Genomic DNA, 20,896 nt, shown 5'->3' with positions numbered 1-20,896 from the left:
AGAGTAGCGTGGAAAGGAAAGGAAGCAAAGTTTGCGGTGCCAGGCCCCAGATCCCCTCTGAGCTGCCACCATCGGGGAGGTTTGTGGGCATTCCTCCCCCCCACCCCAGGCCTAGATACCGTGTGAGCCAGGGGCAAACAGAGAGCAGAAGCTGTGGCAAGATATCGGGCGAGCGGGCTGGGCCGGCCATGAAATCCGAAGTGCCAGAGAACATCGAGAGGTTCGAGAGCCCGGGGAAAGGCCGCGGGTTGAGGGCCCTGAGGAGCTTCGCGCCAGGGGAGCTGCTTTTTTCCTGCCCGGCCTACACTTGCGTGCTGACCGTCAAAGAGCGCGGCAACCACTGCGACTCCTGTTTTGCCAGGTAGGTGTGCAGCCGTTGGGCCAGGGAAACGTGGAGTGTGAGCCCTCCCGCTACCAGGCCCCTCTCAACCGTTGGCGAGAGAGCGGCCTGCGCCCTTCTGTGCTGGGGCAGCGAGGGAGTAGAGAGCCACTGACGCGCCCCTCTTTTTCTCTCTGGAAATTCACAAGACAGCAACGCGCACCCTCTCCCGCTTTTCTCCTTCTCTCCTTCCCGCAGCCGGCCTCGCCCTCCTCTTACCCATCTCTGCCTGGCTGGTGCAATTGTGGGGGGGGGGGGGGGGGAACAAGGGGAGAAAAACCTGATTCTGCCGTCAGGTCCTAAAGTCGCATCCGCTTCTCGCCAGCTGTCACTTCCAAAACCCTGCCTAGGGCTGTTTGGTCGGGAGATCCGGCTCAGGAGACGGAAGTGGGCAGGTGGCGAGAGGAGTAGAGGCTTCGGAGGGTGGGCTCTCCTTTCTGCCACTGGGGAGACAGGGAGTTCGGCGATTGCCCGTAACAAAAGAATACAAGCAGGAAGGGTCCAGTAAACTTCATTCTGCACTCACCGTTTACTCGGGCTATATATAACACACAGGCTGCAACTCACGGTCATGGTTCTCAATAGCTCTGCAAAGCACTAGGCTCTTTGGTGTCACTACCGCATGTCCCCTTGGCCTTAGGGATGCTGACTCGGTCTGGTTGATAATAGCTGCTCCGTAGAAATATACACCTGCCCAGCCGTCTTAAAATAACATCCCATCAACGTTAAAAGAATGAATCTTAAAGGAAACAGATTAAACCACAATGAGACCCAGCCCAGGACACTCTCTATCCATATAAAGTACACTGTCAAGGCGTAGCTCCCAGCTTATGCTACAGCACGGGGGTGTAGAGAATCTGCGGAGTTGTTGTTGGATGGGTGGGGGCTCTAGGACCGGGTGGAATCCTGCGGTAGTTCTTCGGCAATGTTAAGAACATAGGAACTGCCATACTGGGTCAGACCAAGGTCCATCGAGCCCAGCATCCTGCCTCCAACGGCGGCCTAGCCACGTCGCGATTACCCGAAAGATCCCATAAAGTAGATCTAATTCCTTTTACCTACTCCCTTGCATTAGCAATAGCTTTCTTTAGTGTACCTGGCAAATCATATGTGTCATGGACCTGTTGCCAACTCCAGCTTCGAGAAAATCACTAGGTCCACCGTGAAAAGTGGGTAAAAAGTAGCTTGAGCCTTGTTGCTGTGTGGAGATGCCAGCATAGCTCAGAACCTTTGAATTATGATAATTGGCAGGGATGTCTCACACTCTCCCTCAGACTCACACACAGAGTTATCTCTCTCTCTCTCTCTCTCTGACACACATGCATCCGCTGCAGCCCATGTGCTCACTAAGCAAGTGGATCCCTCTTTCCTTAGAGCGCTGGCATCATCATGTAAAACTCTTGCACTTGCTACCATCCCTTCCCCAGCTTGTAGCAGCTCTCTCACATTTTCTCCTTCCACTTCAGAAGGAGCCTTACCAGTGCAGCACACGCACAACCGCTATCCTGAACAATCAGATTACCAGGCTCTAATCCAGCTACCGCTGAGCAGCTCCAGCAGATTAACTTAATAGTAAAAGCAGCAGGCAGTGCTGTAGCTTCACCACAAAACCACTAGTTATCTTACTCTTAGGGGCAGACTTTAAAATCTGTGCGTGCGGGGTACATTTGTGCGCGCTACCCGACGCGCACAAATGTACACCCGATTTTATAACATGCGCGCGCTGCCGCGACCATGTTATAAAATCCGAGGTCGGCGCGCACAAGGGGGTGCACACTTGTGCACCTTGCGCGTGCCAAGCTCTAGGGGAGCCCCGATGGCTTTCCCCGTTCCCTCTAAGGCCACTCCGATTTCAGAGGGAACTTTTCTTCTGCTCCCCCCCACCTTCCCCTCCCTTCCCCTATCTAACCCATCCCCCAGCCCTACCTAAATCCCCCCCCCACCTTGTTTCAATTATTTACGCCTGCCTCTGGCAATGCGTATCTTGCGCGCACCGGCCGGCTGCCAGTGCACCAACCCCCGGCACAGCCGCCTGTGCCGGAGGCCTCGGTCCCGCCCCCGGACTGGCACCACGCCCACGACCCCGCCCCCTTTTCAAAACCCCGGGACATACGCGCGTCCCGGGGCTTGCGCGCACCGCCGAGCCTATGCAAAATAGGCTCGGCGCGCACAGGAGCAGGTTTTCGGGGTTATGCACGTAAGTTACGCGTGTAACCCTTTGAAAATCTGCCCCTTACTGTTCACTCTTTCCTGCGGTCTCACACCACACAGGTACTGCAGAAAACTGCTGAAAATGTCAAATGCTGGCCCCTCTCCTCATGCACTCACTGCAGGCTCGGCCAGGCTGCTGCTTGTCTTTGCAGATACAATGACTCACCCTCCCTCCTCCACTGCAGTCGAGGCAAGCCCAGGGGAACCTAAACCTGCTAGAGACCTCCTGCAAATCATGGGCCCTACAAGTAAACTCTGAAAACAAAAAAAAAAAAAAAAAAAGGAGTTTCCAGAAAAGGCCAAATAAATCTCCAATACAAATTCTAATTCTTCCTGAATAAACAAGCTGAGCACACCCTAAACCAATGGTTCCCACCCTTTTTTGTTTCATGGCACACGTGGCAGAGTTCACTTTGCTGTGGCACACCACCCATTTCCCCCTCCTCATTTTTTCTTCTCTTCCCTCTCCCTATCCTATTGGCATCATCATCATCACCTTCCCTTTCCCCCCACCCTTTGGCACCATCAGCTTCTCTTCCTTTCTTTCTTCCTCTGCCCCCCCTGGCATCATCACCTTCTCCCTTCCCTCTATCCCCACCCCCCCAGCATCATAATCACTTTCTCTAACCCTCTACCTCTCCCCCACCCCCTGGCATCATCATCTTCCCTCTCCCTTCTTCCCCATCATCATCATCATCACCTTCCCTCCACCTCCTCCTCACCCCCTACATCATCACCTTCTCTCTGCCTCAATCTCTCTCCCTCACCACTTGCCATCATCATCATCATCACCTTCCCACTACTTCCACCCCTCTCCCTCCGTTCCCTGGCATCATCTCCTTCCCTTTGCCTCCCTCAACCCCTGGCATCATCAACTTCCCTCTCTCTACATCCCCTGGCATCATCTTCCCTCTTCTTCAGCCCCTGGCATCATTACCTTCCCTCTATCTCCATTCCTCTCCCCCCCTCCTACATCATCAAAATCTTCCATCTCCCCCACCCCCTGGCATCACCTCTTTCCTCCACCCCCCTGGTATTATTACATTCCCTCATCCTCACTCCCTGGCATCATCACCTTCCTTCTCCCTCCATCCCTCTCCTCCAACCCACTGCATCAATTTCCCTGTACCCCATCTCCTGGCATCATCTCCTTCCCTCTTCCCCCACACCTAGTGGCACATTCAGCTGTCCCTTTCCACCCCCCATACTAGTACAACAGAAGGATGGGAGCAGGCTTACCAAGTCCTGCTTCTTCTTCTTTAGCCAGCTTCCCTCTGCAACCTGAACTGCATGGGTCAGCAGGTCACACAAAACCACAGGGCTCCCTGCAGTTTCTACTGCAGAGGAAAACCAGTAGGGATGGGGGAGCAGGAGCAGCTGCCAAGCACTGCTCTCTGTCGCCACCTGCTGGCAGGAGGACATCCTGCAGTTCAGGAGGGAAATCGAAAATGAGACTTCAGCCACGAACAGTTGTGAGATGTTGCCCTAAACTCATTAAACCTTGACCTGGGACTGAATGTATCTGGGGTTTTAACACTGGCTATAAAGACACAATAAGAAAAAGCACCAACAGCCTTATACGCCACAAAGAAATCTCTAGACAAATACAACCCCCCACCCAGTAAACCTACTGTTAAAATAATATGATAGCATCATTCATAAGAACATAAGAATGGCCATACAGGGTCAGACCAAGGTCCATCAAGCCCAGCATCCTGTCTCTGATAGTGGGCAATTCAGGTGCCATAAAGTAGATGTAATTCCTGTTACTCACTCCCAGGGATAGTAATAGCTATCTTTAGTCTACCTGGCTAATAATGTGTTATGGGCTTTTCCTCCAGCAACTTGTCCAAAACTCTTTTAAACTCTGCTATACTAGTCACTTTTATTACATCCTCTGGCAACAGATTCCATAGCTTGATAGCACGTAAAAGTACTTTCTATGATTTATTTGAATCGCCTGGTTATTAGTTTCATGGAGTATCCCCTTATTGAAAAGGTAAATAATCTTTTATTTAACTGTTCCACCCCATTCCTGATGTTATAAACTTCTATTATGTCCCCTCTCACTTGTCTCTTTTCCAGGCAATCAATCCTCTTATATGGAAGCGAAGTCAGGGGCCTACCACTAACACCATATACTCAGAAGGGAAGAGACCCCTAACAGAAATCCTACACCTCCAGGTCTGCAAACAGGCACTCCATATCTACAGAAACATCCCTAATAATGGGATGATTTAGGCTGCTTCCCCTTAATACTCACCCTGCAAAAGGGAATATTCAAGTTCTGGTGTCATCTCAATAGCAGCAACACAAACCCCCTCCATCACCATACACTTTGTGAAGTAATACAAAACCCTGAAAAAAAAAACACACTCAGCACCCGTGTAGAAAACCTTCCATACCAAACCAGCACTAACACCTGGAACTCAAACAACTACAATCCAGCCTATGAAAGGGCAACAGTGTAAATACTGCAATGTGCCCTAGAACAGAGGTGAGAAAATCACAGCCCATTGGCCAAAAGCAGCCTATCAAAACTTTTGCTGGCCCAACTGCCTCTGTTCAAAGTTCAATAATTATTAGCCCGCCAATTCTCTGACCTGCCTGCCTGAAATGTCAACACATCATCAAGGCCAACATTTTGGACCTTCCGTGATGACATGAGCTAGGTAGACCAGATCGTCAGCAGCCCGGAAATGATGTCATTTGGACTGGACCTTTTCATCTCCCTCTCCCATGGCCATAACTGCTCAGGAACAGGAGTCCTCCATATTTTCAGGGGTCGAGTGACTATTCTGCATTCGGCAAGCAGCAGCATGCTGCTTTTCACAGTGTTCCAGTGCCCTTTCTTCCCTACAGTGCTCTGCAATTCCGAGCACTTCGGGCACCACAGCAGCAGCAGGAAGAGTGCTGGATGCAGTGCACAATGACAGCTCAAACTGTGGTTGGGCCCCATCTCCTTGGGAACCTCCATTCTTGGGCTCCAAGTAGGCAGGAAGGGTACAGGGCAAAACAAGGGTTGGCAGTTATGGCTGGTGAAGTGGCAGCTGTACTCTGAAACCTGCTCCTGTTGCTGAATTTCTTACCCCTCCCCTGCACCCCAGTCTTGACCTTGAAAGTAGGATAATGCTGCTTGGGGGAGGGAAGGGAGGCAGATAGGCAGGCAGACCCAGCATATTAATCCTAGGGAGAATGCATTTTTGACTGGGGACTGACCTGCTGAGGGAGGGAGGGATAGTAACACCATTGGAAAGAAAGGGAGGGAGGGGGATGCTGGGGTCTGGCTTGGGAGATTGCAACCTCAGAATTTTTTTTCTATTATAGTCTCATGCTACATAATAAAATTAAAAAAAGTGCAACAGTTCTGCTGAGTATAACAAGTATTGCAAAGCCTTAGTTATTATTTTTATTACATAGCCTGGGAGTATAAGGTGTGCTATGCTTTATTGGGGTAACAGCCTGACTGAAGCTCTGAGAAGGACCTTTCCCCAGCCACTGGAGCTGCTGAGAACCAGAAATATGGCCCTGTCTAAAAAAAAAAAAAAATTCACCCCTGCCCTGGAATTTCAATATACCTGCTATTGGAGGAGAGGAGAACAGAACGGAAAGCCGAATTACACCGAAAATACATGCTAGCAGAATACATCTTGGTCACAAATGCAGAAAATAAAAATAGACAGCCCCCTCACCAAATACAGAACTGATCACAGACTAGAAATAGAAATGTACCTTACATAGAAATGAACTGAAAACCCCAAGAAGCCAGACTGTGCAGTGCAACACAGGAAAAATGACAATAGAACAGTATTTAAACTTGTGCTGTGAAAAAAACAAAATATCAGAGATGCACATTTCCCAAAGCTGAGAATATCGGACTTCCCACAAAAGAATGTATAGGTAAAACTATATAATCCTGAAGGAAACAGTAGACTGCAGATAATGCAGCAAAAAATGTGGCACGTTGCCACCAGGCGAGAAATGTAATCTTTATCTGACCAGGAACAACTTGAACCGGCACTTATTGTACTGTCCATAACCTGTAACTTTAATGTTATTATTTTGTAATGTTCTTTCCCTTTTAATTTTAATCATTCTACATATTACTGCGGCAACCCATGTTAAATTGTCATGCCAATAAAGTTATCGGAATTTGAGTTTCCCTTGACTTATCCCCCACCTCACCCCCCGCTCCGCCTTCAACCGGTGACTAAGCTTGCTTTACAGTTCACTATCCACAGAGCACTCCTATTGGCTGTGACTCCCACTGCCCGGTTAAACTCCGCGCGCTTCCCATGTATGATTGGTTGTTGGGAACGATGCATCTTCAGGAGGAAGCAAAAGAGGGAGGGAACCTAGCTAAAACGTGCACGCCCATACCTTCCTGCTTCCACACATGCTCAGTAAGTAGGGAGCCCGATGAAAATTTTACAGCAGTGAGGAAGTCGCTAGCTTAATTGTTTACAAATAGCTCAGCTAGCTCCCTGCGATATTCACAGTTCTAAAATTTCCATTGGGTTCAAAAAGCTGCCAAATCTAGCCACGCAGTTGTTAAATTAACAACACTGCTGTGTGGGTGCTAGCTGTCCCTCACCGTTTATTTAGTTCTTTTTTTTCTAGCATAGGGCGATACTGCTCTATTAATAAGAAAACGAGGGAGTGAACCGCCCCCCCCCCCAATACACTCCGATTTCCTGGCAAGCTAAAAAGCATCGGAAAAACCAAAGAAAGTGAAGTCTGCAGCATCAGCCAGAGAGCCCCTGCCAGCAGCTGCAGTAGGGAGGCAGCAGCCCCCCTCCCCCCTTACCAAGGCCTAGATATTGAGTGAGCAGAGAGACCACTAGGCAACAGGCCGAGCTGGTCATGAAATCTGAAGCGGCGGAGGGCATCGAGAGGTTCGACAGCCCCGGTAAGGGCCGGGGGATGCGAGCCCTGCGGCGCTTCACGCTAGGGGAGTTGCTTTTCTCCTGTCCGGCCTATACTTCCGTGCTGACAGTCATCGAGCGTGGCAACCACTGCGACTTCTGCTTCGCCAGGTATGTGTGCGGTCCTTGGGCCAGGAGAGCGCAGCATGTGAGCCCTCCCACTATTAGGTCCCTTGCAGCGGCTGGCACGAGAGCAGCACGTGCCCTTCCATGCTATATTGATGGAGAAGAGAGCAGTGTGTGTTTCTCCCTGGAGGTTTAACCCTCTTTTCTCTCTCTCTCTTCTGTGCGGAGCTGGCCCAGCAGGTGCTATTAGGAAGGGACAAGGAGTAGCAAGCCAGATTCTGCCTTCGGGTCCTAAAGTCGCACTCGTTTCTTTCTGTCACTTCCAAAGCCCTGTCTATGGCTGTTTGGCTGGCATGGGGTGATCTGGTTCAGGGAACAGAAGCGAGTAGGTGGCGATAGGAGCAGAGGCTTTGGGGGTAGGCTCTTTCCACCTGCCCATGAGGCAGTGGGTTTGGTAACATAGAATACCACCAGCAAATATCCAACGAACTTTATTCTGTGCACACAGTTTGCACTGGCTATAACATGCAAATAGAGCCTGCTACTTGTGGTTATGTTTCTGAACAGTTCTACAGATTGACAGGTGTCACTACTGCAAATCCTTACAGTCTTAGAGATACTGTCTCCGTGTGTTTGATATCGACTGCTACATAAAGTAGTGATCCACTTACAGCAGTGCTCCAGCCTGATATGTTTATATTTATTAAACTTGATATACAGCTTTTCAGAAAAATATCTAGCTGGCTTTCAAAACATACCCCCACCCCCCTCCTGGATACAGATGCCCCTCCTAGGCATGTCACGGACTGGGTCTCCCAGCCTCTTCACCGAGGTGTCCCCCAAATCCCTACAGGTTTCTGTCTCTAGGATCCCAGTCATTCCCTACAAAGCCTCAGGTTGTTCTGTCATTAATACAGAATATTTCTTACCTTTTACTAAATATCAAGAGTACAAAGTACAAAGACCAGGAGACATGCAATGAAGTTACTAAGTAGTACATTTAAAACAAATAGAAAATATTTTTTCACTCAATGCATAATTAAGCCCTGGAATTCATTGCCAGAAGTTGTGGTGAAAGCTAGGTTCAAAAAGATTTGAACAAGTTACTGGAGGAAATGGCCATAAACCATTATTAAGGTGGACGTGGGGAACTCCACTGCTTCTCCCTGGGATAAGCAGCATGGAATCTATTGACTTTTTGAGATCCTGCCAGGTACTTGTGACCTGCTGCTGTTGGAAACAGCATAGTGGGTTTAATGAACATTTGTTCTGACTCAATATGGCAAATCTTATGTTCTTATGTTAATTTGCAACTAGCAGCAAGCACAATCACAGTTCATGTCTATTCATCTCGGTTTCTCAGATTCCTCATGCAGAACTGTGAAATTTTTCCCCAGACTTCTCATTGGTGAAGTTTAATCCCTATATAGGTGTGCCTGCATGCACTTGTTCAAAAGGAAGCAAAGCAAAGGCCACTGGAGCTGGAAGCTTTGTTGCCCTGCAGTGATAGCAGCAGGGGGTGGAAGGAGTTAGCTGAGCAGTAGTAGTTATGTGCATTCCTACTTGGTTCACACTAATAATCCCAGCATATGGATAAAGATCTAATTTCACTCTTCATTCATGCCAGACCAGTCCAGACAAGTGGAGACAGGAAAAAAAAAAAGCTCAGAGATGACTTAACTACCTCTATAAAGGTCTGGTGCTGCCTTCAGCTCTTCAGTACTTCTCTGTCACCAGTAGATTGTACAGACGTGTGGACTGGTGCTGCAGCTCGGGAAGTCTTTAGTCTCAGGTGGAGTATAGGACAAGTCCTGGGGATGCTCTGGTGACAGTCCTATTGGACTGATTGACCTTTCCCTCTTGGGAGCCGACTCCATTGATGTCTAAGTTCCTGCTCCATTGGTTGATGTGCCAGGTGATATACTCCTGTAGTGATAGGAGTATACTACCGTCCACCTGGTCAAGATGGTGAGATGGACAGTGAAATGCTAAGAGAAATTAAGGAAGCTAACCAAATTGGTAGTGCAGTAATAATGGGAGACTTCAATTACCACAAACAAAAAGAGAGTCAATGGATAACCACAAAAATAATCTAGTAACAAGAATTGTGGAAATTGAAATATTGTAAATATTAGCCTAAGAAGGTGTCAGCAAGCCTGACGTTATATGTCTTTATGACAGACACTAACCGGTCTACTCAATCATCCACCTTCATCATTTTTTAATTCTTTAATATTGCAAAAAATATTTTTATATAGAACTTTTTCTTTTTAATTAAAATAGTCCTCCATCCAAGAAATTCAAAATGAAACGGACTCTTAACAAACAACTCATTCTTATCGCCCTACACAGGCCGGTGTTTCGCTTAGTCAGCTTCATCAGGGGCACATCAAAAGATGTTTTAGCAAGAGTCAGTTACCTAAAATAACCATATAATAATTATTTCACGTATCAAAAGAAGGTAAAAATAGTACTTATCTTAGTAGAAGCAAGGCTACCATTCAAAATGGACCGCACGTCTCAGCCATCTTGTCAAAAGGGGAATTGGAGGAACTGAAACCGAGGTTCGCGTCTCTTTAAATTCACCCAAACTCTGACGTCAGTGACCTAAATCAAGTGTGATTGAAATGTCATGAATTACGCAATGAGAGATCATTGAAAGAGTGTAATCATCCTAAAAAGGTATGTAATTCTAATTCATTGTTTAACCCGAACGGATGCACAGTGTTGAGTCTATATATCCAGCGTTGTTCCACCTGCAATAGAAGATGATGTCGATCTCCCCCTCGCCAATGCGGTATTATATGATCTATAGCACAGAAAAGTAAATCAGCAAAGGTGTGTTTGTATTCCTGACAATGCAATACCAATGGTTCATCCTCTCGACTAAAGAGGTTAGGACTTTTCAGCTTGGAGAAGAGACGGCTGAGGGGGGATATGATAGAGATGTTTAAAATCAAGAGAGGTCTTGAACGGGTTCATGTGAATCAGTTATTTACTCTTTCGGATAATAGAAAGACTAGGGGGCACTCCATGAAGTTAGCATGGGGCACATTTAAAACTAATTTAAAACTAATCGGAGAAAGTTCTTTTTTACTCAACGCACAATTAAACTCTGGAATTTGTTGCCAGAGGATGTGGTTAGTGCAGTTAGTGTAGCTGTGTTTATAAAAGGATTGGATAAGTTCTTGGAGGAGAAGTCCATTACCTGCTATTAAGTTCACTTAGAGAATAGCCACTGCCATTAGCAATGGTTACATGGAATAGACTTAGTTTTTGGGTACTTGCCAGGTTCTTATGGCCTGGATTGGCCTCTGTTGGAAACAGGTTGCTGGGCTTGATGGACCCTTGGTCTGACCCAGTATGGCATGTTCTTATGTTCTTAGGTGGTCTCCACTGACTTTGTTCCTTGGTGGGTCTGGCAGCAGGAGCTACTGACAGGGCTCCTAGGATGACAATCTTCAGGCTGTTTTCCCCAGGTAGAGCGGGCTTCTAGGGCAGCAGTCTTTGGCTAATTTACCTGGAAAAGTGGGAGCCTAAAATATAAGGCTAGAAGCAAAGCCTCTTCCTAGACTGCCTCCCGGTCTCTGACAGTGCTTTGCCAGCTTTCGACCTGGTCAGGAGGTTGGATATGATCACTCTTTTCTCTCCTTCCCTCCAATGGCTTGTGGTTTATCTATGGGAATAAAAAGAGAGGTGAGGCAGTCACAGCAGCTCAACACTTTGGCCAGTGCGTTCTGCCTGGCTTGCAAAGGGCCCTCTGTGGAAGGCAGACTATAGTGCAAATTGAACAGGGCCTGCTTAGTGTGACTGTTTTGGTAGGATTAGCAGCCATTTTACTGCTGCATTTAGCCAAAAAGTAGGTAATTTTATATAAATAAGTCAGACATGCCAGGCTCCTTACCTTCTCTTTCCTCTAACAGTTGAACGGAGAAGTTCCATAGGGGCTACAGATTTACTCTCATGCACAGCAGACTCTGTTATCATTGCAGCAGGCAACCTCAAGACATGTGGAAGTTCTCTTTCCCTTCCTTTCTGCTAGTGGAGCAGCCCATAGAACTGACTCTCTTCCCCTCTATGCAAATAGGGGTAGATTTTAAAAGCCCTGCGCACGTAACTCCCACTGGATTTACGCACGCAGGGCACTCGCGCGCCTATTTTGCATAGGTCGCCAGCGCACGTAAGTCCCAGGGCTTCGTGGGAGGGGCGTGTCCGGGGGCAGGGGGGCGGTCCGAGGTGAGTCCAGGGGCGTGGTGACGGTTCGGGGGCAGGCCGGGAGGGCGGTCCCGAGTCCCCCGGCACTGTGACCTGTGCCGGGGGATGGCGAGGCAGCGCGCGCAAGTTACGCCTGCCTCGAGCAGGCGTAACTTGTACAACAAAGGTAGGGGGGGATTTAGGTAGGGCTTGGGGGGTGGGTTAGATAGGGGAAGGGAGGGGAAGATGGAGGGACGCGGAAGGAAAGTTCCCTCCGAGGCCGCTCCGATTTCGTTTTGTGTTTTGCGCCAGTTGCACGAACAAAAGTACAATAGAGCTTTCCAGAAGGGCTTTTAAGACCAAAATAGGCTTGTGGTGCTGAAATGACTGCAGCCTGTTTAAAAATAAAATTATAGGCTGGTTCTGCTTGGGCAGCATTGTTGTATTCCTCCTTGAGTGCTTCCCAGACAAGAGTTATGCATTTTGGTTGCAATAACCCAAGGTAAACTGTAAGCATGAAAGAAGTGTGAGATCTTGGGGTGATTGTATTTAATGATCTTAAGGTGTTTAAAGTGACGGCAAAAGCCAGAAAAATGCTTGACTGTATGGGGAGAGGAATGGTCAGCATAAAGATAGGTGATATTGCCCCAGTATAGGTCGCTGGTGAGAGCTCATTTGGAATACGTATCCAATTCTGGAAACCGCACCTTCAAAAGGATATAAACCGGCTGGAATTAGTCCATTTTTATTTATTTTATTTTTTATTTAGCATTTTTTTATATACCGAGGTATAGCAGGGTTGCCTTCACTCCAGTTTACATACGAAACAACATGTTACATTGAACGATGTTTGAAATTTAAAAAATTAACAATAATGAGAAATGACATAGCTAGGAGAATGAACGGAACAAGATAACACAGGGTAGAAACCCTGAATAGATGAACAGAGATATCTGGGAACATCGTAGAAAGGGGCAACTGTATCATGAAATAGGGGAGATTGACTTAGGGGGATATTGAAAGATAGCAGGCTATGTTATTGAACTTTAATTGTACTTAAATGTCATTGAGTGCTGTCCTTAAAAAGTCATTGAGTGCTGTCCTTAAAAGATTGGCTGAGTAGCCAGGATTTTAGGTCTTTTTTTGAAGGATTTTTTCTTGATTGGAGAGGAAGTGAGGTAGCGAATTCCATAGCTTTGGGCCAATAATGGAGAAGGCTCTGTTTCTGGTGGAGGATAATTTGGACTGTGGAAGTGAGGGAATCACTAGTTGAATTTTATTAGAAGTTCTTGTTGTTCGTTGAGAGCAATGTATGTGAATGATGTCATCAAAGGCAGTGTAGTCGGCTTTGTATATTGCTTTGTGGAATATAGAGAGAACTTTGAATTCTACTCTTTTATCAATAGGGAGCCACTGTAATTGGTTGAGAACAGGTGTGATGTGATCCGCTTTTCTTTTACCTGTTAGTACTCTGGCTGCAGCATTCTGAAGAAGCTGCAAGGGTCTCAAAGAAGATTTTGGAAGGCCGATCAGTAGGGAGTTGCAGTAATCCAAGCCGGAAAATATGAGGGCTTGCAGGACGGTTTTTAAATCATGGGGGTGAAGCAGTGGTTTTAGGTGTTTTAATATTTGAAGTTTGTGAAAGCCTTCTTTTATTTTTGTGGAGATGTGTTTTTTGAAGTTTAGGTCAATGTCTAACCAAAATCCCAGGTCTTTAACGCTCTCTTTAAGATAGATGAGGGTCTTGTCAATGTGGAAGGGTGGAGTTGTTTTATGTCCAGGATTTTTTTTGGCAATTAGTATACATTCGGTTTTGCTCGTATTTAAACATAATTTAAGATGAATTAGCATGTTCTTGATTGCCTCCAGGTGTGAGGCTGCTTTTGACATAGCATCTTCTATCGAGGAGGAAATTGGAATGAGGATTTGTATGTCATCGGCATACATGTAATACGTTATGTCAAGTCTTGATAAGAGATGGCATAGAGGGGTAAGGTAGATGTTGAATAAAATGGGTGAAAGTGCTGATCCTTGTGGCACACCTGTTTTGAGGGGGATGGGGTTCGATGAACTATTGTTGTGAGAAACTTTGAAGTGTCTGTTATTGAGAGAGGATGTAAACCAACTAAGAGTTTTGCCAGCTAGTCCAATGGATTCTAGACAGGAGATAAGAATTTTGTGATCCACTGTGTCAAAGGCTGCAGAGAGGTCTAAAAGAATCAGAAGGTATCCTTTTTTGATGTCAAATCCTCTTAGGGTGGTATTGGAAAGGTTAAGTAGGAGGGATTCAGTGCTGTGGTTTTTTCTGAAGCCGAATTGGGAGGGGTGAAGAATTTTGTTATCGTCTAGATGTTCGTTGAGTTGTTTCAAAGCCGCTTTCTCTCTATCATTTTGGCGAAGAAAGGTAGGTTGGAGATTGGGTGGTAATTGTTTAGGTCGTCTGGGTTGAGGTTTTTTTTCTTTAATAAAGGAGTGATGGTGGCGATTTTTAACTTGGGAGGCAGCTCTCCTTCCTCGAGCGATTTGTTGATGATTGCTGAAATTGTTGGAGCTTTCATCCAAGCCTTCCCATAAGCCAAACATTACAACAGTTCTTTCGTTTAGCCCAATAGACTAAATGACCGATCCAGACACTATATATTCATAAGTTCTTATGCTCCAGTTTTTTCTGTCCTTTATTTCCTGGCTACTCTAGTCCCCAAGTTCTTTCTCCCTGTTATTTGTAACTGCGCTTCGGCCTTCCTGTTATATGGTTTTGTTCAGTTAACCCCTAAGTTCGATGTAAACCGGCCTGATATGAAGCTTGTCATGAAGTTCGGTATAGAAAAATGTTAAATAAATAAGTACTCGGGTGGGAATGGTGTCTAGTTCGTGGCGTGCAGGGTTGATTTTTTTCAGCATTTTTTCTGTTTCCATGATGGAGATAGGTCTGAAATCGAGCCAAGGAGGGATGTTATTTGTTGATGTTTGAAAATTGAAGATTGAAGTGGTGTTGAAGGTATCTGTTATTTTGGAGATTTTGTCCTTAAAGAAGATGGCTAAATCTTGGCTTAGGTTTTTTTTTGGTGATAGTAGCGTTGGATATGGAGATATCGGAAATGAGGTTATTTACAAAGTTGAACAAGGATTTGGGTTTGTTAGAGGAATTTATAATTTTGTAGCCGTAGTAGTTCCGTTTTGTGCTTTGGATTGATTTTTTGTAGATCGCTAGTTGTGTACGGTATTTTTGTAGAGTAGCAGGCAGCTTATTTTTTTTGCCATTCTTTCTTTGTTTTCCTGAGGGCTGATTTCATGTTTTTTAGGGTGGTGTTAAAACCAGGGGTTTTGAATTTCTTTTTTGTTCTTTAAACGTTTGAACTTCTCCGGGTTAATGATGTTAGCGGTTGTTTCAGTGATTAAAGACCAGGATTGGATAGCGTTGTTTATGTTTGATAAATCTAGATTCGCTAGTTGATGTCCCAGCTCTTGAAGGAGAAGATTAGTTTGAAAAGGAGGACGGAATTTGAAAGATTTTTTTTGTAGAATTATTATTTGTTGGGTTGTTGTAGTTCATTTGAGACTTGCAAAGTAGGAGATGGTGGTCAGACCATGGAACTGGGTTGAGAGAAATGGAAGTGATCGTAAAGAAATTATTGGTGAAAATCAGGTCAAGTGTGTGACCTGCCTTATGAGTGGGGTTGTTCACTTGAAGGATGAAGTTTAAACTTGACAGCATGTCAAGTAGGGTTTCGCAGTTTGGAGAACAGGGGTTGGCATCTGTATGGAGGTTGAAGTCTCCAAGGATGATAGAAGGTTTTTTTAGTTGATGTTTGAAATAAGAAATTCAATGAGCGGAGAGATGTTGCTGTCTAGCAGTTTAGGTGGGCAGTATACAAGGCAGATTTGCAGATGTTGGGAGTCGAAGAGAGTAACTTCAAATTGTTTTGGGAGGTTATGTGGGATTATTTTCATTGAAAAGTGTTTTTTTATGATAAGTAGCAGGCCTCCTCCTCTTTTGTAATTACGGGGGATTGAAAAGGTATCGTAGTCATTGTAGGTAAGGTGGTTCAGAATTACTTGATCGGTGTTTTTTAGCCAGGATTCAGTTATGGCAAAGAAGTCAGGGTTGTTTTCTTGTAGTATGTCAGAAATTAACATGTGTTTCTTAGACAAGGACTGAGCATTGATGAGAAGGAAGGTGAGACAGAGTAAGTTTTTGTTGTTTTTCAATAGGGGGATGTTTATAAGGTGACTATGTCTGTTTTGGAGATGAGGGGTGGTGAATGTCACCATCTTTGCTTGGGTGAGGGAGTGGAAGGGGAATCGGGTTAAGGGTACAAGAAGTTGAGAGGGACTGAAGGGTCCGAGAGGTGGATGCTGGAGGTTGAGTGCAGTCCGAGTGGAGGATGCTGGAGGTTGAGTGCAGTCCAAGTGGTGGAAGATTGAAGGTTGATTAATGCGCTGTGGACTGAGGTTTAGATTAATCCAGAGCTCCAAAGTGAGATTTGAATTTGAGGGTTACCTCTGAGAGGGTCCCTGATCAAAGAGAGAGCGGGTTCATATCCCGTTTGTAATTGATCGATCCTCGGCAGATGGAGGGGGACTGAAGGTCGAGATCGGGAGATGATTTTTTTTTTCTCCTTTTCTTCTTCCTGGACTCAGTGGCTGCACGAAGGGGCGCACAAAGGGGCCAGCCCCTTTGTTGTGCTCCTTTGGTGCGCGGCGCCTGCGGGTTGTTAAATTTAAATCTCCATCTCCATCTCCTCTCCCTCTCCGCTCCCGATTGGTTGTCCCCTAGATGGTGGGAGGGTCTCAGAGCCGCATGGATGGGCGGCGCAGCAGATTGGAGGCGCAATCGGTGGCTGGGCTCGCCGGGGTAGGGGAGACAAGAAGGCCTTACCCCCGATGGGTCTGGGCGCCGATCGCACAGGCCTTCACTCCCTCTGGGCACAGCAGCGGTGGCAGCAGCGGCAACGGAGGTAGGATCAAATTAGTTACTAAAATGGTCAGTGTTCTTCATAAAACATATGGGGTACATTTAAAGATCTAAACATGTACACCTTAGATGAATAGGTGAGATGGGGATATACGATAGATTCTTTTTCTTACCTTCAAGGTTTTAATGGAAAGGAGGCTGTGTAGGATGAGGGGTCATTAGATGAGGATGAAAGGGGGGTAGGCTCAGAAGTAATCTTAGAAAATATTCACCTCCCAGTAGAGGTGGTGGTGACAAAATAGTATCTGAATTCAAGAAAGCATTGGAGAAACACAGGGGATCTCTGAGGGAGTGGTAGGGATTGTGAAGCTGAATTAGTTGGTATAGATGAGCAGACTAGATAAGACTATGACCTTTCTGTTTATGCCTTGACATTTTTCTGTTTCTGTTATTCATGGAAGAGTCTCAGGTTGGCCTTTGCAGTGTGTGGGGTGCTAGAACCCTCCTCTGGTTGGGACAATCCTAGAGAATCAACAGAACAAAAGGAAGGAGAGATAGCTATGCCCCCCTCAGAAGGAGGGATAATGCCTCAGAGGGGGAAGGCTGTTTGAGTGATGGGAGCTGATGACCCTTAATTCTGGGGCATGACCATCTTCAGCTCTGAGGCGAAATAGAAGACAATATCCCTGGCTGCTTGTATGCCATCCCCTGCACCCCCCACCGAATGCTTCCTGCTAAATCTGATTGTTGGACATGGGAATCTCCTCAGTGTGAGCTGCTCGATTCCAGCCTTTAGGTGATCAAGACTATGAGGGATCTATATTCCCTTCTCAGGGAAGAGAAGGATAGGTTATTGGATGACAGGAGGTCAGTTGTTCAAGCTTTCATAGGAAATTGTTAGATTATTTTAATTCGCTTTATGTGGGAGACTTCCTAAGTCTCGTCTTAAAGCTTTACGGATGTTACAGAATTCGGCCGCCAGACTTTATTTTAGGGGGATTACCTTGGGAGCATGTGATTCCTTTGCTTCTGTGTTTACATTGGTTACCAGTATTACAAAGAATTAAATTTAAAATTTATAAATGAATGAGCGAATGCTCCTCCTTCGCGGAGTCTGCGTTCTGCTGATCAGTGCCTTGTAGTACTTCCTGTAAGTCAGGCATATTTACATGAGACTCGGTATTCAGCCTTTTCTGTTAATAAGTCCCACGTTTTGGAACATCCTACCAGTGGATCTTTGATCCATTTCCAAAAGCAGCTTGAAGTATTTCTGTATCAGAAGGTATCGGGGTCGTGTTTAGAGTGACGTGTCAAGAGTAAATTCTGTGCAGTACGTATTTTGTGGATTCTGAGTGCATATGTATTTCATGGTTGTTTTATTGTACTGATATTTTATTTTGTATGTTTTAATGTATTCTGCCTAGCACAGCTGGTCTGCAATAGGTGAAATATAAGTGGAGGAAAGATGGCCGCCGCCATCTTTAAAGATGGCGCCAGCCATCCAGTGCTCCTACCATGTGACAGGAGCCAGCCAATGGCACGGATACCCTGTCACATGGTAAGGGCAAATGGCCATCGGCGCCATCTTTGAGTGGCAGCCGACGGCCAGAGAACGGGAGATCACTCCCGGGACCACCACTAGACCACCAGGGAAATTTAAAATGTTTTGGGGGCTCAGGAGGGTGGGGGAAGCTAAGGGGTCATTTTTAAAGGGTCGGGTGGGGTTTTTTTTTATCGGGCCATTGGCGCCATTTTGAGTGGCAGCCAAAATGGCGCCGATGGACCGAGAGCGGGAGATCGGTCCCTGCGCCTCCACTGGACCACCAGGTACTCGTAAAAAGCTTTGGGGGGGGTTCGGGAGGGTGGAGGAAGGTAAGGGGTTAATTTTAAAGGGTCGGGCCTCACTAAAAAAAAAAAAATAACGATGTGAATCGGAACCAATTCCGACTCACATCACCCACGATCAGATTTTTTCCCCCCCTCTAGCCGAACCCGATCGTTAAGACGATCGGCACAAGATTCACATCTCTAGTTATTACTATTTGAGTTTGGCAGTTTGTGTGTGTTATGGTGTGGCAGGTTTACTCTATGTTCCGAGTACATTTTCTTTTTGCTAGGATTTGAATTAATTCACAAGATTCTGGTAGTGGAGAGAGTTTGTGTTGCTGTTAATGAGGTAATGCCTGAATTTGAAGATTATATTTCTGTAGTGAGTGGTAAGGGGAAATGTCCTTGTTCTGCTCTGCACCCTTTGGGGTAGTTTCTATGAACATAGGGTCTTACAGAGCTTGAGGTGCAGGTTTATAATGAGATTCTGGCCTGTCTCATATAGCTCCCAGAATTCACTCCTGTACAGAATTTGTATTGATTGATGCTCTGGAATAATTTTAGGGGTAATTTTACTAGCCACTTGAAATTGGCCAGGGGTTTCTTTGTTTAGAAGATCCTTCTGTTTAGAGACACCACTGGCGCCCAGCACCTTGAGACAGTGGTGCAAAATATTTGTAGTGGTACCTCCTGATTTATGAGCTGGGGCCCTGTCTCTGCTTGGGTAGAATTTTGATATTAGATGGGTGTGAAGAGAGCTATTGGACCCCGCCAAGATCAAACTAACCGGGTGGTTCCCCTGTCACTCAGTGATGGTAGCTGCATATGAACATACGAACATGCCATATTGGGTCAGACCAAGGGTCCATCAAGCCCAGCATCCTGTTTCCAACAGTGGCCAATCCAGGCCATAAGAACCTGGCAATTACCCAAAAACTAAGTCTATTCCATGTTACCATTGCTAGCAATAGCAGTGGTTATTATCTAAGTCAACATAATTAATAGCAGGTAATGGACTTCTCCTCCAAGAACTTATCCAATCCTTTTTTAAACCCAGCTATACTAACTGCACTAACCACATCCTCTGGCAACAAATTCCAGAGTTTAATTGTGCATTGAGTGAAAAAGAACTTCCTCCGATTTAGTTTCAAATGTGCCACATGCTAACTTCATGGAGTGCCCCCTAGTTTGTCTATTATCCGAAAGAGTAAATAACTGTTTCACATTAACCCGTTCAAGACCTCTCATGATTTTAAACACCTCTATCATATCCCCCCTCAGTCGTCTCTTCTCCAAGCTGAAAAGTCCTAACCTCTTCAGCCTTTCCTCATAGGGGAGCTGTTCCATCCCCTTTATCATTTGATTGCCCTTCTCTGTACCTTCTCCAGTGAAACTATATTTATTTTTAGATATGGTGATCATAATTATACACAGTTATCAAGGTGCGGTCTCTCACCATGGAGCGGTACAGAGGCATTATGACATTTTCCGTTTATTCACCATTCCTTTCCTAATAATTCCTGTTTGCTTTTTTGACTGACACAGCATAAGAACATAAGAACATGCCATACTGGGTTTTAAACACCTCTATCATATCCCCCCTCAGCCGTCTCTTCTCCAAGCTGAAAAGTCCTAACCTCTTTAGCCTTTCCTCATAGGGGAGCTGCTCCATTCCCCTTATCATTTTGGTTGCGGGGGAGCACAGAACAGAGATCGTGTCTATGATGTCCAATCATGTCTTTGTGTAGGATTGTTCTGGGTGTGAGGGAAGCTGCCGATCATGATTGAGTTATCAAAATCTTGGGGGCAGGGGGGGTGGGGCGGGGAAGAGAAGGGCCTATGGGCCCATGCCCCGGATCTGTTAGGAACCTAGCAACACCTCTGTTTAATCACCGGATGTTTGCATCAGAAAAGGCTGGGCATTTTAGATGTAGATTATTAAAACATTTCCTTATGAACTTTTTAAATATCAATGGAAAAAGAAACCTGGAATTTAATGATTTTCAGAAGTGGGAATGGAAAGTTTTGGAGAAAACCTGAGTGCCGGCCAAAATTCTTAGGTGCTGGGAGAAGGGAGGGGGTCTAGGAGGAATCTTTATTGCTTCTCTTTTATGAAATTCTTTTTTTTTTTTTCACTGTCTGGGCTCCCTCCTGTCTCGGTGTCTCTGATGCTCACTCCTTTCCCAGCGGTGGCTACTTGTCCCAGCCCTGTGGCCACTGCTGCTCTTTCTGGTATGGGTGGCAGCTGCTCGTCCCTCCTTGGTCCTGGTTCCTATGTCCACAGCAGGTGCCAGGTGTGGAAATAATTGTGTGTGTGTGTGTGTTTTTATTGAGAACAAACATAACAGGTAGGTAACAATACAATATCTAGTGGCAATT

General features: G+C 46.0%; 1 protein-coding gene and 1 long non-coding RNA gene across 4 annotated transcripts in view; one reads left to right on the top strand and one right to left on the bottom strand.

The window, feature by feature from the left end:
• Window positions 1-7,527, bottom strand: part of LOC115086834 — a 34,229-nt gene extending 26,702 nt beyond the window's left edge. The window contains exons 1-2 of one of the 2 annotated variants that reach the window (XR_003855344.1): window positions 7,398-7,527; window positions 4,854-4,948 (exon numbers count right to left, since the gene is read on the bottom strand). This is a non-coding gene — a long non-coding RNA (uncharacterized LOC115086834). The remainder of the gene's footprint in view (window positions 1-4,853; window positions 4,949-7,397) is intronic. The other variant, XR_003855345.1, reaches the window with a different exon arrangement.
• The window catches only part of SMYD2 (SET and MYND domain containing 2), a 132,438-nt gene continuing 111,710 nt past the window's right edge, over window positions 169-20,896 (top strand). Inside the window, exon 1 of one of the 2 annotated variants that reach the window (XM_029593211.1) lies at window positions 169-361. In XM_029593211.1, the coding sequence (XP_029449071.1) occupies window positions 189-361 (173 nt within the window). In that variant the 5' untranslated portion in view covers window positions 169-188. Of the gene's footprint in view, window positions 362-6,969; window positions 7,627-20,896 lie in introns of those variants that run through there. The other variant, XM_029593210.1, reaches the window with a different exon arrangement.

This window comes from Rhinatrema bivittatum, chromosome 3 (assembly GCF_901001135.1).
Source record: "Rhinatrema bivittatum chromosome 3, aRhiBiv1.1, whole genome shotgun sequence".
Classification (NCBI taxonomy): domain Eukaryota; kingdom Metazoa; phylum Chordata; class Amphibia; order Gymnophiona; family Rhinatrematidae; genus Rhinatrema; species Rhinatrema bivittatum.
Note: the sequence above shows the minus strand (reverse complement) of the source record. Positions and strands in the feature narration are given on the sequence as shown.